The sequence below is a fragment of the Scomber japonicus genome, chromosome 19 (genome assembly GCF_027409825.1).
Source record: "Scomber japonicus isolate fScoJap1 chromosome 19, fScoJap1.pri, whole genome shotgun sequence".
Classification (NCBI taxonomy): Eukaryota; Metazoa; Chordata; class Actinopteri; order Scombriformes; family Scombridae; genus Scomber; species Scomber japonicus.
In genome coordinates, this window is record NC_070596.1 from 2700418 (window position 1) to 2713905 (window position 13488).

Consider the following 13488-nt stretch of genomic DNA (forward strand, 5'->3'; position numbering starts at 1 on the left):
TTGAAGCAAATTTCCAAATAGATGTTATTTGGATCAACTGACCCCATGCTATGAATCTAGTCCTGGCACATAGTGCTGCTGTTACCATTCAAAAAAAAAAAAAAAAAAAAAAATATATATATATATATATATATATATATATATATATATATATATATATATATATATATATATATATATGTATATATATATATATATATATATATATATATATATAATAACTACTAATATAATTAGTTATTAAAGGATTGAAGGATAGAACGACCAGCTCTTTGACTTGTTAAGAGTCATGGTCACACATTGACTGGATGCCAAACTAATGTCTAATATGAGCCTGTCAGTGAGCAGAGACCAGAGGGAGGAGAATAAAGAGAAGAGGAGGAGGAAGAGATACAAATGCAAGAAAGTTGTTAGGCTCCAGATTCAAAATATCTCTTCTCTATCTGAAGGAAGGCAAGAAGCATTAATCGAAGCTTGTGAAGTGCAGTTTCAGGAGCGGGAACACACCCCAATTACACCACTTCCGGCTTCCATATAAACAAACCAAACCATCTTCCCCCTCTTTCGCTCTCGTATTCGAGTTTCTATGGTGGCCCTGAAGGGCAAACGACAACAACAAAAAGAAAAACACAACGACATTAACAAAAACATAACAGCAAAAAGGAAAACACAATGACATTACAGCTTTTGCCCGTTGCTTGAACACTACAGACCCATGCTTAGACTAAAGTAACACAACTTGAAGCTTTTGTTACCATATCTCAAACACATTCACCCATACCTTAAATAAAAGCGCTGCTTTGTACTCTTTGTACTCTGCTTTGTAATTCTGCAACACACTTGGTCCTGCATACTACACTCTGTTTCATACATAAGACACTTCTTTCAAAAATGAAATCTCAGGGTGCCATTTGGAAAACACATGTATCCAAAATACAAAACACATTGGGTAATTGCAACCACTCAAATACACACCTGAAGGCACTTACTTGCAAAACTGAACACCAATCAGCCAGCTACAAAAAGCCCTCAGTTTAGTCATTCCAAGAACTTTGCATGCATGGATGGAAGGGGGAGCAAGAGGCAGAGGAAGAGCAAAAGGAGGAGGACGAGGAGGACGAGGAGGACGAGGAGGACGAGGTCATGCACAGACCCCTATTTCTGATGATATAAGAGCAACTTTGGTGGACCATGTCATCAACCATGGCCTGACTATGAGGGACGCTGGGCAGAGAGTCCATCCACATCTAAGCCGCTTCACAGTGGCATCTGTAATAAGAACATTATGTCTTCACCTCTCTACCTTCTACTCTACTCAGATGGTATTTACAGCACTGTACTACAGTATATCACATTACCATATCACGTGTACAGGGTATTGCAGAGTGCTAATGCTCCTTTTGCAGCCAAAATAGTTTTTGTGAAACATACCATGATTACTTATATTGAGATGTTTCAGTACAGTGGATGATACAGTATATACAGTAAAGTACTGTAAGAAAAAGAAGCAAACCGATGACAATTTGTGGTTGTATTTCTCTAGAATGACTAGAAGACCTTCTGGGGGAGGACGCCAATGCCTGTTCACAGCAGGAACTTGCCGTTGTGGACCTAGTGAGGGCAGACAATGCCATCCGTCTCCACCAGCTACGACAGAAAATACTTGCAGACAGGCAAGTGTTCAACAACATAAATCATGTGAGCATCACCACCATCAGACGCATCTTGGGAAAACACAACACAACAACCATGAAGCAGCTCTACAGGGTCCCATTTGAGAGGAACAGTGTCAGGGTCAATGGACTTCGACGTGAATATGTACGGGTAAGTGGAACTGTCCTTTACATTTACAATACAGTATTGGTGAAATCCAGTAGCAGCTGAATATTTACCATATCAGTACCACATGGATCCATTCAGAGAGCTACACAGGTACCTGTGTGATGGGGTGGGGGTTCTGTATGTTAACTCCTAACGGAAACGGTAGGTACCGAAAAGGATCATTGCTGATTGGAAGAAAACACGTCTTTCTTTTTAACAGGTAGGAAAGGCTGCTTGACGCTGTACCTGAGGGCTGTTGCACTCTCTCTCTCTCTCTCTCTACCTTTTCCGTTAGGAGTTAATGTCATTGTTTTCCTTTTTGTCGTTGTTGTTTGCCCCTCAGGGCCACCGTAAGTTTCACGTGCAGGCAGCCTCGGAATTGGGACACAGCTCGAAGCTGTGTCCCAATTCCGAGTTCAGGGGTGCTGCCAGGTCCTTCGAAGGACACGGCCTTTGCAGCCTTCGAAGGATGCAGCCTTCTGAGGAACCTCCGAAGGATGCATCAACCGTTGTTAAATGAGACGGTCTAGCCTTCGAAGCATTTCCTGGTTGCATCACCAGCTGCGTCACCAGCTGTTCCCGCCCATAAGACGAGAAAGACGAAACAGACTGACAGACGAAAGACCTGGCAGGATTTCAGGTTGAGGAGAGAGTCACTGGCAGTGCTGCTGAACCTTCTCCACCAGGATTGGAGACATGGATGGGGTGCCACAATACACAGCAAAAATTGGAGAGTTAAAATTTCAGGGTTAAACATCTGGGAGTTGATTTTAACTCCCAAAGTGTAAATTTAACACATTTGGATTTAAATGGTGTACAGAGTCAGAGTTATTTCACAGAGTTGATCAGATCAGTGTTAGTTTAACTCTGCAAAGACATAATTAAGCTCCGCCTTTGCTCCCTGCACTTCACTTCTTCAGTTTGAGAGAAGAGAGTCAGTGCCATTTTCCTCCTCTCATGCATGTCAAACACGGTAAGTGAAATTTAGTTAAAACTTACTAAAACAATTATGAATTGATGGTGTGAATTGCAGTATACAATAATACATCGAATATATACTTTTCAAAGCCTTGTCTGTTGCCAGGACTGAACAGCAAATTTGTCCACGTGTGGTGAGCTAGCAAGATACAGTAACTTTAGCTTAATTAGCTAACTGCTAGTTACTAAAACTGTCTGTAACTATCAATGACAAGTTAACAAGCTGCTGTTATCTTTTTTACTGTATAAAGTCTTGTTTGAGGCTGGAGCGAACAGTCCTGTTTTATTGTTGTTTGCCGTGGTTGACCATGAACATGTCCAAACATGTAGACATGTGTTTCTCCTGTCTTGTCTGTGTGACCGGGACTTATCTTATCCTTATTCCTGTTAATGTTAATTTACTTTGTGAATTTTTTTTGCATGTCCAAGTAAAAATGCTGGTACAGGTAAAGCACAACAGACAGCAGAAGTATGTGAAGTTGGCTGAGGTAGAAGGACACTTTGACTTTCTTCAATTCCACGAAATTGGTAAGTTATTTTTCTTTAGCTTAAAGACTTAGAAAAAAAGTTTAAAAATACACATGCTGTTTTATAACCTCTTTCTGCAAGTTTCGTAATATTGTATCCTCACATATCTTGAAAGAAAATTCACTTTTAAGGAGCTGAAATTTCCTTTTTTCTCAAAGAATTATGTATACTGATGTCTATCAATATAGTTAATTAATTTAATAGTCTTATCTTACTATCTTTTCTAGTCCTTGAGAGATTTTGCCTGCCACCAGATGCACAAGTTATTTTACAAGGATGCAACAGGGACAGAGGTCGATGCAGAAATATTCAGCGACCTGGTTGGACAATGTGGTGCTGATAGTTTTCTCAAATGATGGTGAGATATAAGGGCAAATATAATCAAGCTCTCTACACTCTACAGAATAAGATAATTTACTTCTTTTTAATAAAAATTCCTTTAGAGTTTTCTCATTGGTCCTTGTCTTCTGCTTCTGAGTAGGACTCAAGCTTCAGCTCAAGTGCATCAACTATAAACATGGATGAGGTCCCAAGGAAGAGACAACGATTTGAGGATACAAATGCAGTGTCTGCTAAACACGTTCACTTGATTCTCATGAGTTTAACAGGTTTGCATTTTTCAGTCTCCAGAAAAGTTAATAACCATGTTTGACATTCTTGTGGTTTATGGTTCTTGAAGGCTGCATTTGAAGGAGTCTTAGAATCGGGACAGCCTTCGCGCGGCGTTGTGACGTAATCGGCCTCTAAATGCGTACTTCGAAGGATGCAGCCTCGGAATTGGGACACAGCTTCAGTCAAGCTTTCATGGTCATCCCAGAAACAGATCGTACTTCCCGCATAATGGCATTAACAAAACTTGAACAACCGCTACGATTACTACTCCAAGAGCCAACTCACCACGGATCACAAACTGCAGATCAACCCGTCCGACTTGACTCAAGATTCATCACCCAGCAGCAGACCACAGCCAGGCGTCCCGGCGGAGCTCTTCAACTCACGCTCCCCTGATGTGACACTTCCAGTAGATCTGTGGCTTCCTCTCCTCTATCAGCTAGGGCAAAAAACCAGGGAAGCAACGGACATAGCCGCTGGAGCAGCAGCTTCAACTCTCCCCTCCTCAGCTGCTTCAACAGTCAAGGTAACTCTCCACCACACAGAACTCACGGCACTCTGTCCTGCCGCCTTTACATCAGCGACCGAACTGCCGCCCGCCTCCAATGATTGCTGCATAGGATGCATTCCCTATCAACCTCAGCTAAAGCTTCATTGTTTACTCAGCGGCAATAACAGCCCCGGGTCTTCCGCGCTTCCGGGTTTTCGCCAAAGCCAATCACCGCCCTGATCAGCACGCATGTCGTCATAGAGCCATGTATCCCCACGACCACAGCCCCCCCTTTCCATATACCAGCTGCAAGCTTCTCGTGCAGCAACTCTAACATCACTTGCCATTGCACAGTGTTACACGCACTTGCACATTACAAACACCGGGTTGCACGTTGCTAGTACATCTAGTCAATCGTCATTTTAGGCATCATCTGCCATTAAACACATCGTGTCGCACATTACTAACACAGCTTATCACACATACTAACCGAAATCTCTCTGTATCGTCCACGTTAAAAGCACCGGATCGCAAGCTACTAACACAGCTTATCACAAGTACAACTAACCTGAAATTGCTTCTATATCATCTGCGTCATAAACACCCCCTGCCATTTCCTCACTACAACTGCAGCGCTTCTCCTAGACAGGGACATCGGGCACCACGATGCCTGCGACCCATGCCGTCTCCCCACTCAGACTGCAGCGTTTCGCTTACTCGTGGACATCGGGTCCAAGATGCCAGCGACCCATGCCGTTTCCTTAAATCCAACAGCAGCACTTTGCTTAGTCATAGACATCAGGCACCGGGATGCCAGCGACCCATGCCGTTTCCTTAAATTCATCCAGCTTTAGTTGCCACAGCAGCCTGCTCTAGTCAAGGCTCCTGGCACCTAGGGCTGCCAGCACTCTGCTTCAACCAGGACATCCACCACTGGGATACCGGCACCCCCGCTGTCTCCTCATCGAGGTACCAGGATCACCCATATTCGATTACACTGATCCCTGCAGCTCATTTCTCTCAGGCAGGATGTCATTGCCCCCAAGTGCTACTCCCGCAACTTCATCAGATAGAACCATGCAAGCCATGGGGGTTCCATGGTGGATGATCATTCTCGTTCAGCTGAGACCACCCCCTTTCACACGTTTAATGTAACCTACCTGTCGTTCTGTCCCATCACTACGACCACGATTCATTCAAATCTTGTTAATGAATTTGTCAAACGTATGTCATTGGTGGTGTGGTCCTTGCTCGTGAATCGAAGCTTGTGAAGCGCAGTTTCAGGAGCAGGAACACACCCCAAATACATCCCTTCCGGCTCCTATATAAACAAACCTAACCATCTTCCCCCGCTTTCACTCCCGTATTCGAGTTCCCCCAACCCCCTGCTCTCTCTTTCTGTTCTTCTCTCCTTTCTCATAGGTTCAAAGGGGGTCCTCGCTGCCTGGGTACAGCAGCGGATCCTTCATACGGCCTGCCCACACCGCATCAAGAGCACAAACGGTTCATTCAAATCTTGTTAACAAATTTGTCAAACATATCTCATTGGTGGTGTGGTCCTTGCTCGTGAAACTTCCTTGTTAACCTAAATGAACTAACACCAACACTGAGCACAGGACATGGCTGGTGACATGAAAAGAAGACCAGAGCAGCTGTACACAAACTCTGATCCAGGTGTACAAATACTGTATTTTGTACACTCAGACAAAGAGTGAACTAAAGCCATATTTTATAATGTTTTATCTCACATTTACTTTCAGATCATATCAAACATTCATTATACATCCACTTTATCATAAACAGTTTGCAGATGCAACTCTCATGGTGTTGGTAGTGATCAGGGGTGCTGCCAGGGATTTTGGGCCCCATGAAAAGATAACACATTGGGCCCCAACACCACACACAGACCATGCCAACCATTGCTGTAACCACACCTCTACCTGTGAAGGCTTACAACTCTTATAGTCCAATACTAACTGTACAATATCTACTGATATTGAACTGTGAAAATAGGAGACAGGACTGAACCATTTCATGTAAACAGAGGGGGATTTATGGACAGTACAGAGGCTTACAATGGTTAACATAGCCAGAAACAAGAAAATTAAAGTGTGTAACTTTGTACCCCCTTACAGCGCCCATGTAGTGATCGTCCCAGTAGACTGATGTTAGCTGGCCAAATGCTAAAAACTGGAAAGGTAACACCAACTTGCAGCAGGCCCAACTAGGAAACTTTACATTTCTCTTTAGGTTTAAACTGCTGACTAAAAACGTTTACCTTGTTAAAACAACTAGGTAGGTAGGTTTATATGGGAGCCTTCAGGAAAATACCAGTTTCCCAGCTAGATTTACAACTTGGAGGTCGATGTGAATGATGTAGACAGTTCAGAATATGTAATTGCAACTGGGAAACTTGCAGGCACTGATTTCTCTCATTATATGCAAACACTTGAAAATGTAAACAGACACCTCACATCAGTCAAAGTCCATCGTTCAGCTCCGCAATCATACAACCATCCTGAGCTGTCTGATTGCATGAACGTATATTTAACTCAGTATCTGAGTACTCCGCTGCATTGTTTGGGTGATCCTACTCACACTTGGTGGTCTGTACTGTGACCGGGCACGTTTGACCCCTGAAGTCCAGTTTGTTTGACTAGTGTGATTGCTCTGTCCTATGCCCGGGTACAGCACTCATTCTGCCTCTCCGGTCACCTCATGTGACATCTCCTCACCCCCTGCATTCATACTGACTGTCAATTAGAGAATCACCTGCATGCTGGATTTTGGAGTTATACTGTATACGGTGTTGTTTTTTAGATATTGTGTGACTAGATTCATGTGTGTGACAGTGTATCATGATGTGCTTTTCAGCATCCAATTATCAATATCTGATAACTTTGTTAAATTTTAGAAATAGTTTTACTTGTTGAGCTGACTCCCTAGCAGGCAGTGTGTGGAGTCTCAGCCAGATACAGATACCCCAAAATCAGAACCAAAAGAGCCAAAAACTCATTTGTTCTCATGGCTATAACCCAATTAGACAAGTTGAGGTAGTTGGGTAGAGTTTGGAGTACAACATGGACTATAGGGAATAAAAGGGTACATGCAGTATGTTGTTTATTTATATTCATGATTTTTTAAATTGATTTTCTTATGGACAGGGGATACAAGGGAATGTGCAATATATTATTTTTTATTTACTTATATTTGCAATTTTAACTGATTTTTTAATGTGTCTCTTACAACAAATTGCCTATTGGAGGACTTCAAAGTATTTTCTAAGCCTAAAACTGTATTAACAGCTGTCTGCCTCTCAAACTCTAATGTGTTTAATCCTGCTGCTGTTTTCCACAGGAACAATATGTAGGCATATCAATATTTATGAGAGGTTCTGCATTAACCATTTGGGAGTTAACTGTAGGGGGTGGGATATGAGGTTTCAGGTTGATTGTGATTCATAATGGGAAACGTGCACACACATAAATCTGATTATTTTTTTGCCACTTTAAATTTACAGTATAGATCCTATGCACTGTTTAATAATTCAGCTGAATCTCATACCACAAAAAATAGAAACAGTTCTTTCAAAGCATTGACAAGCGACAGCAATCACACCAGAGATTCTACCATTAGTGCTCACACTCTGCTCTATTTCCAAACCACTGACTCCTAATGTGGACCGTAACGCGTCACAGAAGCAGCCAGTAGCTCTAACAGGATACTTGTTGTCGAGGATTGACAGATTGGCAACATGATGAAAACAATCTATTTTTTTAAGCATTTGTTTGCATACACTCTCTATAATGAACATGTGGACAGATTTATTCATCTCATTAGCTCTCTATTTGATTGCCCTGAGACTGAATGTCCCCATAGACTTCAGAACTGCTTACCTCTTCAGTCTTGAGTCAGATGGTAAATCAACTTAATGATTTCAATTGCCCTCACTTCCTTTTATTACAATCTAGGCTCACAATTGATTTAGTCAAATGCAAGTGCAGATAAATGCAGTTATGATTCTGGATGATTCTTAATAGTTGTACTGACCATTTGACCAGAGCAAAATGTCTAATAAGACATAAGTAATATAAAAATCTTATAAGAAGATTGGCATGAATTTTACCAAGTGCCATGTTCATGCTCTCCAGAGGATGAACACTCCATTTGGAGCTTTGTTCTCTGTAGAACAACATACTGTTCTGTCAGACATGTGTGACACAGACATTTCAATATAGACACAATGTAAGCTGAAGAAAGCTTATACAGTGCTACAGCATGATAAAAGTAAGCATTAGACTCCATTCAATGCAGATAAAACATTCTATGCAAATTCTAGCCTCATTACAATAGGTACAACATAATCAAGGTTGGATTAGTGCCCCCAGGGGCCTTTTCTTTTTGTTTTTTCTTTCTTTTAGCAGGCTTTTGGTTACTGCCGGCGCTGTCCATTTTCTGCTAGTTGATGATTTTTTCACACACTCGTTGATACAACCTAACCACAGTGCATTGTAGCCTGTAGCTCAGCCATTAAACTGACAAATAAAACCGGCAATGATGAGACTTAATTTTCCTGGACACAACTCTATTTTATTCCAGTTGGATAATGCTGATGTTGGGTGTAGACCTTGTAATTCTATATTCACTAAGTTTCCATTATTCTCAACATCAAGAGAATAGGTTCAGCCCTGTGCCATATTTCCATAGAGCCCAACAAAAAAAAATAAAATAACCCCCCCGTCCATCACTAAGGGCCCCTCTCTGCCCAGGATTGCCCATATAGTAGATCCAGCCATGAGCAAAATCCAAAACGGAGTTGTTGTTCCTACAGTGCCACCACTGCACTAGTACACTGATGCACACTTCCAACTGCTAAAGTACAACACAGACAGTTCACTCAGAAGACTAACACCATTTCAGTTTGTGAACTAAACTGCAGGAAGAGTGGCAGGGTGATGTAGAGGTTACTGTCTCTTTATATCATCATATAGTCTGCTCTGACATTTGCAGCAGAGGGTCACTGACTCTCATTCACCTCTGCAACATGAAGCTCAGCGGCTTTGACTTGTTTTGCTGCATATGGCGGGAAAATCTGAACATTCCATATTTTTGTTTTTTCATGAAAACAATCTTGATAAAAATGTAGTTAACCTAAACTGCTAGTTTCTAACTGCCAGCATCTACTTACTGTGTATTTAATTGGCAACATATACCCACCTCAATCATTTCACAATATTGTTCTTATTTATTTTAATTTAGAGTAATATCAAATCCACACATGTAAAGGAAAAACCAACAATCAGCAGCAACTGGTCCAGTAATAAACATAATCCCCACAACAGAGAAATAATATCAATAATAATACAAAAGAAGTTACTGACAGCATTTTATATCACCGCTAGACAGCTCATGCTTTACACAAAGCCTCTATAGGCATTATAGAGTCAGAATAAGAGGAAAATAGAAAATGGCTCAGTGACAAATAATAGTTGAGCAATTCAAAAATATATTAAAAAGTTTAAAAGCAGCATCAGGTTTGTTAAAATGTACATTTAGTATTTTTGTTTCTTTTATATCATTTGAAATGACATTTGCACCATTTTTACCAAAAGTAAAACTGAATGCTCCTGAAAATGTGAAAATGGTGTAACCACAAAATAATAAATATCCACCTACAGTGTGTTTAAGTGAACAATTGTATTCCATTAGCTTTATTTAATATAAAAGTTATAATGTAAGATCATGCCAAACTAGTTGATATGGTGTTTTATTGACAATTTACTGTTTATAAGCAAGTTGAATGATTTGGTACAAAGTTTTTATGGTTACACCACTTAGACATTTTTGCCATAATCCTCTAATATATTCTCTCTAAATGGATTAAAAGCAGAAATTTAATGATGGTATTCATATGTTTATATTCACGATTGAACCTCTTTATGACTAAACCACATGGACACAAAAAATGTCATTGACCCATAGACAAATAACAAAACACAATATCTACACTCCTCCCTGGTGGATTTATCTGGTTGTGTTAGCAGCTGATAATTCAAGATTTTAAAAAGACAAAAACACAAATTCTTGCACACAGTTTGGTTTTGACATTGAATGAAGGGAGCTTCCATAAGCAGCCATCGCTGTAAATAATGAATGTTTTTTTCATGAATGAACAGATGAATGAAGAAGTGTCATAGTCCATTAACACAGAGTTCTGAAGTCCTTTACAAAAGCCGGATTACATCAGAGTGAGAGGACGTGATATAAAGAAAAAACACAGTAAATGAGTTCCATGATGAGAGCTTTGTATTCAGCACAGAGGAGGAAGGTTGTTTTACTTTAGACTGTGTCAATGCTGTGAATACACAAATACTCTGCTGCATTATGGCTTCTCTCTAGCTCGAGCCAGCTCTGAGCATTACACACATATACACACACACTTACACGCGCAATGCAAGCTGTATGTTTGCAGTAATCCCTGAACACATTTGTTTATATGGTTACCAGGCACTCACTTCACAACCGCTGAGAGTCCTGCTTCAGATGAAGAGATGATGAGTACACCTCTGCTGTCTCACAGCTTCACTGTCTGCCACACAAATACACACTGCACTACTTTGAGTTTGCATGCATTGTTTTTTTTTACTGTTTTCTGATGCCACAGTATTATCCACTGCAGAAACCCAACAACACGCAGCTCCTTATAGTCTGATCATGTGAGACCCAAGCAGGGTTTGTTTTGCTGCCTGAGGTCGTGTCAGTGTGAGAATCATTTTCTTCAGATGGACACATTTGGTGATAAATGGACAGATAGGAGGAAAGACATGATATCAGCCAGATAATAAATCACTCACCTGTTTTCTCTTTGATTTCACAGAGGACGCTGAAGAGTGCAGGCTTCATCCGGTGGCAGTTCAATCCATGTTTCCTACCAAAGCACAGAGACAGTGTAGATTGAAGAGCCAACAACATTTAAACCAGATATAATGGAATGATATGTAAGTATATAATATCAGCTTCTTTTCACCTAGGGAAGAAGAAAAACATGGAACGAGTGATCAATTGTAACGAATAAGAAACTACAGCAGATTCAGTAGGATGGAAAACCCCTTCATTTTACAACTTAAAAGCCCCTAAACTCTTTATGTTTAAGATTGAATTTATACATAACAAGTCAATGTAATGGGTGAAGAGCTGCATTTAATCAAATGAAGTCCATTTCAGTCTATTTTCCACTGTTACACTCAGCACCCATTATCATGGACATAACCTTTTTAATGGTCTCAACCAGTGACAATGCATTGCTTTAAAATCTGACTGCTGCCTGGTAACTAAGACTTTAATTAGACCAGACTTTTACTTTTGCTTTTACATTTGCTGAGTTTTAAGTTGCTGTATGACAGAGAGCAGCAGCATGGCAGAAATGCAAAACAGGAAGAGGAGTCAGAAACATTTGGGTATAATATTAAATCATCATTTTAACCCTGACATACACATTATGTATTTAATGTAAAGTGAAAATGAGCAGAACTTTATGGAAGTGTGGGGTTTATTGTATAACCATTAGAGCCATCAGTCTTCACTGCTACATCATAAAAAGAAATCCTTATTAAAACTATGAACTATTCATTTCACTAAAACACATGTCAATAGATACAGAGATCATTTGACCCAGAACAGCCTCAATGGACAAACATTTGTAGCATCTATACAGAAGTGTATAGCATTGGGCCACTTTAGGAAAAGTCATCAAATTTTAGAGTAAAAGAAAATGTCATTGTTTTTTTTTGTTTGTTTTGTTTTTGTTTACAGAAATTTGACCCTAACAAAATGTAAGGGTTAAAAGATTTGATTTCATTATAAGAAGCACAAGATTTCTAACAATGAATGGTCCAACCCAGTGGACTTCAGCTGATGACATTAATCTGATGGGTTAAGTAAGCACAATGATTTTTTGCAGCTTTTTTGTTTTACAGTAAGAGCCATTTATTTTAAATGCTGTCAAGATATGTCCATATCTATGTACACCATGTACATTTGAGATGCCTTCAAATGAGGTCACTCAACCTATGAAACATATGAGTGTTATGTTATGCCTATACTGAGATGTTTGAGCTGATGGCAGACATAACCAACATGACTGAGGTATGAGAACAATCACTGCCTTTAAAACAGTCATTCAATGAAATGCAATTATAAGAACATTTCTAAATGAATGTGAGTGGTTAAAACAACCATAATGAGAAAGCCCAGGAGACGTTTGGCAATGAGTTGGTCATCAATGTTGTTGATATTAATAAATAAAGACTTGAGTTTACTTTCTTTCATTTTTTAGGGTATGTGTACCTTTAAATTATATGATAAAGGCATTTCAAGGATGATTGAGAAATGCCCCCTTATGTTTAGAGACGGTTTTATCATTGCATGTCATCATTAACAGTCTGTAATTGCCTGTCATTCCTTAGTAAATGTGTTGAAAAGTTAGAACTCTTCGCCTCTCCTTTCTTTTCTTTAGCAAGCAAACAGAATACTTAAGTCATCTAACAAGATATTATTGAGACTCAGGATTTTACGCACGAACCTACCACGTCTTTGGTCCATAATGTGAAAGGTCAGAACATGCACTCACCAGCAGGTTTATTTCACTTCTAACTAACCTACATTATGAGTCATTTCGTCTTTGAAAGCTTTAGATGATTCCATTAATATTTCACATTAATGCATAATAATACAGCACTGTTGTCTAATCAGAAAACATAGCCTACTGTTTCAAAAGTTGCCTATGGCCGTAGTTAAACCGGAGTAAAGGCGTTTAATGGAACTATATTTGCATTCATTTAAAAAAGCAGGACGAACTTTGCCTGCGCTTCATCCAGACTCTGGTCAGTGATGGTCATGATCTGATGCAGAATACTCCCGATGTCTTGGTTCCTTCCGTCCCCGTCTGTACAGTCGTGGATGTGGGGCAGAGGCAGTCCGACGGCTCCCTGCTGCACCGAGTGTCCGGTCAGACTCACGCCGCTCAGAGACTGTATCATCCGGCCCTGATCCTCCATGTC

The 13488-nt window shown here is 40.3% G+C and overlaps 1 protein-coding gene across 3 annotated transcripts in view; it reads right to left on the reverse strand.

Moving 5' to 3' along the window:
* Positions 1–13488, reverse strand: part of LOC128380061 (pre-B-cell leukemia transcription factor 3-like) — a 76874-nt gene extending 63386 nt beyond the window's left edge. For 2 of the 3 annotated variants that reach the window (XM_053339744.1, XM_053339745.1), the window contains exons 1-2: positions 13286–13485; positions 11284–11357 (exon numbers count right to left, since the gene is read on the reverse strand). In XM_053339744.1, the coding sequence (XP_053195719.1) occupies positions 11284–11357; positions 13286–13485 (274 nt within the window). Of the gene's footprint in view, positions 1–11283; positions 11358–13285 lie in introns of all 3 variants that reach the window. The other variant, XM_053339746.1, reaches the window with a different exon arrangement.